A 4,487-nucleotide genomic window follows, 5' to 3' on the forward strand; every position below is an offset into this window, starting at 1 on the left:
CCCGTGGCTCGAGGGCTCCCCCCAGCCAAGCAGACCTGCCACCAGCATCCACAGCAGAAGCACAGCCAGAGCAGTGATGCACCAGGCACCTCCAGCCTGGAGGCAGGAGAGCCCTGTGGTGCTCACCCAGCTCATGGCACACACCAGTACGGCTGCAAAAGGACCACAGCAGCACATCAGGGCAGTGCCAAGCCCATCCCTCTCCCAAGGCTACCATGGCAGGAGGAACAAAGGACAACCAAGGGACAGGGATGGGTGGCTTGTCATGCTGGGTTTAGCTATTTCTCTCCAGCCTGGGAAGCAGAGGGAGCAGCAGGTTTCTCAAGGTCCCGCTGGGCAGTCAGGAGAGGGCAGGAGGGAGCCAGGAAGGCCCTGCCTGCATCCTGCTGCCGGTTGGTTTTTAGCAAGCAGGAACCTGCCACCCCATGCTACAGCAGCAATTTTCCCATGGTCCCCCACATGCCAGCTCCCCATGGACCCCATCCATCGCTCCTGGGCGTACCTACAGCTGTCAAAGCCCAGGCCACCATGGTAAAGGAATGCGGGGTGGGATGTGGGGGTGGCTGCACGAGATGGTCCCACCAGAGCTGTACAGCTGGGACCTTCCCTGCAGGAGTGTCCTGGGCGCCGGCTCCAGGCTGATACCTGAAGAACAGATTTTGGACATCAAGGCATGTGAGTGTGCACCAAAGCTAGTGCTTTGCCCAGAGCATGGCCAACACCAGAAGCTGGGTGATGCCCATGCCCTGTCCCCAGCAGCCTCACCGGAGCAGCAGCACACAGCCAGCCACCAGCGAGTAGGCCAGCAGCGTGCCGATGGACATCACATCAACCAGGGCTTTCAGGTCAAAGAGGAGAGCCAGGAGAGCTGTGGGGACAGGATGCCCTTTCAGCCTCACAGCAGAGCTGGCAGCACTGCTGCTGTGTCCACCTCAGCTCTGCTCTCCCTCCACCCATCTAGGTCCCCCTGACACTGACTGCAACAGGACACAAACACCTCAATGAGCTGGTGATGCTTCAGTCACTGATGAAAAGCATCATGCCACCTCCTTGCCTGGCAGCTCAGAGAGGCCAGACTGGTGTCTAGGTCAGCATCAAGGCAGAATGGTCCTTATCCACAGAGAGGAGACACACCCTGGCAAGCTAAGGGGTCTGTGTTGCCCTGCTGAAAGAGAACATCTACCAAGCCCTGCTCAAGGTTAAGGGGTAACCCGACTGCTCACCCACCTGCCACTCCTCCAGACACCAGTGTTGCCACCACTGGGCACTGACGGCGACTAACTTTGGCCAGAGGTTTGAAGAGGAGCCCATCTTGAGCCATAGCATACAGGATCCGTGGCATGGGGAACATGGAGCCCAGGAGGCTGCAAAGAGGGGAAGAGATGGGGGAGAAGAGGGCAGGAATCCAGGTGGTGCCATCCTGCCTTGTGCTCCTCTTTGGATGCCAAAGGAGGTCCCATTCATCTGTATGGGCCATGACATTCTCAAAACCATGCTGACAACTGCACCTTCTTCACCATCAGATGAGGGACAATATTGGGGAAGTGATGTCTACAGGTCCCCAGGAGCCCTGTGCACACCAAGACACCCCAGTCTGCTCCTGCAGTCATGGTGCCACTAAACACCTGACCACTTCCTCCTACTCTGGGCTAAAAGCAGCATTCCAAGGGGAGTGGCCAGGATGGGAACAACAGGGTTTGTGAGGAAGGGCTGAGGGATTTTGGCCAAGCAGGGCAGTCAGAAGGAAGGGGTTGGGGATGGCTCCTGCACGTCATAGCTCCAGTGCAACCTTACTCCCAGACACAGAGCTGCTGTCAAAGGACCACCCTCACCTGGTCGTCAGGGCACACAGTGACCCTACAGCCACAGCATGCTGTGCACTGCTCCAGCCAACATATTCAAAAGCTGCTGGGAGGGGGCTCATGGTGTCCAGGAGGTAGTAGGGCATCATCAGGGTGAGGGCAGACGACACCCCAAAGTACATGAGGAAGCAGATGAAGAGGGAGAGGATGATGCCCATGGGGATTGATCTCTGCGGGTCCCTCACCTCTTCTCCTGGGGAGGAACAAGCTCAGCTGTGAAAACAGATGCGCATTTGATATCCCGTACGGCTCCACAGAGGGCAGGAGAGAGCAGCTGCACCGCTGAGCTGGGAATGGGCCCATTCCCAGCCTAGCTCCACACCAGCCCCTGGAGCTGCTGGGAGAATCACCTCCACAGCCCCTCAGCCTCCAGTGGAGGGTCCCAGCAGCATCTCTCCCTGCCTCACTTACCCGTGGTAGTGATGCAGTCAAACCCAACAAAGGCATAGAAACAGGTAGCGGCTCCAGCCAAGGTCCCAGCAAAACCATAGGGCATGAAGCCTCCCACCCCAAAGGCACTGGTCATGTTGTCAACCACAGACTGGTTCCTGGGAGGGGGAGAAAGAGTCAGGCAGTGCAGAGCGGTCAGTGCAACGGAGTCCCAGGATGGGGCCAGGCCAAACAGCCTGTCCAACCTGCTCACCCCTCCAGCATCAACCCAGCAGGGCTTAGGACTTTGCCTCTTTGACGCTTTGCCAACTGGGCAGGCAGAAATGGGAGAAAGTGGGATTTCCAGGAGTAAAGCATTAGGGGGATGACCTGGCCATCCCATCCTTCTCTGAAGGCAGCACAGGGAGAGCAGAATCCTTCATACCCAGTCTCATGGGCAGCTGCCTGTGGCAGGTCATCCTCCCTGAGCTTCCAGTTGCTCAGGTCACCTTTGATGAATCCACTCACTGTGACAAAGAGCAGGACAAGCATGTTCAGAGTGGTGAAAGCTTTGTTGACTGTGGTGGACTCCTTCACTCCAAAGGAAAGGAGCCCTGGGGATGAAAAGAGCAAAACTTGCTGAGCCCCCAGATGACACCAGGCCCAGGGTAGACATTACCAGGGATGGTGAAAAAGGAGGTACAGTAGCAGAGTCAGAGGAATCTGCAGATTTCCCCAGATTCCCCTTGTATTCCCCATTCTTTGCTCAGGGAAATGGTAAAGCCTCAGAGGGGTCAGCACCATCCTGAAGAGCCCATGGTTGGGTGAGGAGCTCATCCTACCTGCTAACAGGACCACCAGGCCAGCAGCAAAGACATCTGGATGCTCTGCCAGCCCCACAGAGCTCATGGCTGCATGAGCACTCAAAAACCTCCCCATCTTCTCGCCAAGGAGCCGGTCAAAGGTAGCGCTCCAGGCCCGGGCGACGCTGGCAGTACCTGGGGAGAGATGGCAGCTCAGGCAGCAATGGTGGCCCTGTAGGGCCTGGGAATGACACCCAGGAAAGCCACCAAAAGCAAAGCAGAATGGATCAGAAGGGCCTTATACCAATGACATAGGACAGCAGCAGATTCCACCCAGCGATGAACGCCCACAGCTCACCCACTGTCACGTAGCTGTAGAGATAGGCAGACCCGGCCAGGGGCACGCGGGCCCCGAATTCGGCGTAGCACAGCCCTGCCAGAGCAGATACCGCGGCTGCAATCAGGAAAGAAAGGACAATGCTTGGGCCAGAGATGGTCTTTGCCACTTCCCCTGCCAGGACATAGACGCCAGCCCCCAGCGTGCTGCCCACTCCCAAGGCGACAAGGTCCACAGTGGAGAGGCAGCGGTGGAGGCTGGAGCCCTCTGGGCAGAATGGGACTCGCTTTCTGCGGCAAAGCATCTTCAAAGCAGAGAGCAGGCAGCCCCAGCGCCGCTTCTGTGGGAGAGGAAAGCAGCAGGATGAGGATGCTGGCACCACCCTGGGGATGTGACCCAAACCCATCTGGGATGTTTTTCTTACAGCTTCCACCACCCACACGGTGCTTTCCAGACCCCTGGGCAGTCTGTTTTCTGTCTCTGCCAGAAAAGGAGCCCGTTCTGGAGCAAGATAGGGCTAAAGCAGCTGCATTGCTGTCTCATCCCTGGTGAGAAGCAGAGCAATGCATGACTGGGGTTTGCAGGTGATTCATGCTACAGGGAGAGGGGACAAGGACACCTTAAGCTCAGAAAGCCCTACTGCTCCAGCAGCATCCCCAGCCAGTGCGCACAGTCAGCACTGTCCCAGCTCTGACACTGACACGATTTCAAATGCAGAAGCCAGGCCAAAGAAGGAGGGATGGGAGATGCTCTGCTCATGGAGCAGCTGTTTGCCTTGAAGAGCACCAGGAAGGACTCATTTACTTAGCTGAAGATGCTCCCAGGACCTGAAAAGGGGGGGCTGCGTGCCTCTACACCCACATAGTGCTGCCAGAATCTCCAGGTTATGCCACAGCAAAGCAAAAACCATGCTGCACACTTCAAATCCCAGGATCTGCTACATATAGGGCCAGGAACCCAGCCAGAAACCCTCCCCACCAGCACAGCCCAGCATCTCCAAGGATCACAGGACCATGCAGTCCATGCTGCAGCATGGATAGAGGGAACAGGATCACCCTGGGACAGGGCCTAGCAAAACGTGGTGCTGTAAGCCCTTGGGGCACAAGGAACACCAAC

General features: G+C 57.3%; 1 protein-coding gene across 1 annotated transcript in view; it reads right to left on the reverse strand.

The window, feature by feature from the left end:
• The window catches only part of LOC104496289 (low affinity cationic amino acid transporter 2-like), a gene marked incomplete at its 3' end in the record, with an annotated part of 4,899 nt that extends 1,224 nt beyond the window's left edge, over window positions 1-3,675 (reverse strand). The window contains exons 1-8 of the mRNA XM_010139376.1: window positions 3,339-3,675; window positions 3,074-3,229; window positions 2,677-2,845; window positions 2,274-2,410; window positions 1,833-2,055; window positions 1,228-1,364; window positions 766-868; window positions 594-645 (exon numbers count right to left, since the gene is read on the reverse strand). Of these exons, the coding sequence (XP_010137678.1) occupies window positions 594-645; window positions 766-868; window positions 1,228-1,364; window positions 1,833-2,055; window positions 2,274-2,410; window positions 2,677-2,845; window positions 3,074-3,229; window positions 3,339-3,675 (1,314 nt within the window). The remainder of the gene's footprint in view (window positions 1-593; window positions 646-765; window positions 869-1,227; window positions 1,365-1,832; window positions 2,056-2,273; window positions 2,411-2,676; window positions 2,846-3,073; window positions 3,230-3,338) is intronic.
• Window positions 3,676-4,487: the final 812 nt, after the last annotated feature.

Source organism: Buceros rhinoceros, unplaced genomic scaffold (assembly GCF_000710305.1).
Source record: "Buceros rhinoceros silvestris isolate BGI_N320 unplaced genomic scaffold, ASM71030v1 scaffold18527, whole genome shotgun sequence".
NCBI classification, from domain to species: domain Eukaryota; kingdom Metazoa; phylum Chordata; class Aves; order Bucerotiformes; family Bucerotidae; genus Buceros; species Buceros rhinoceros.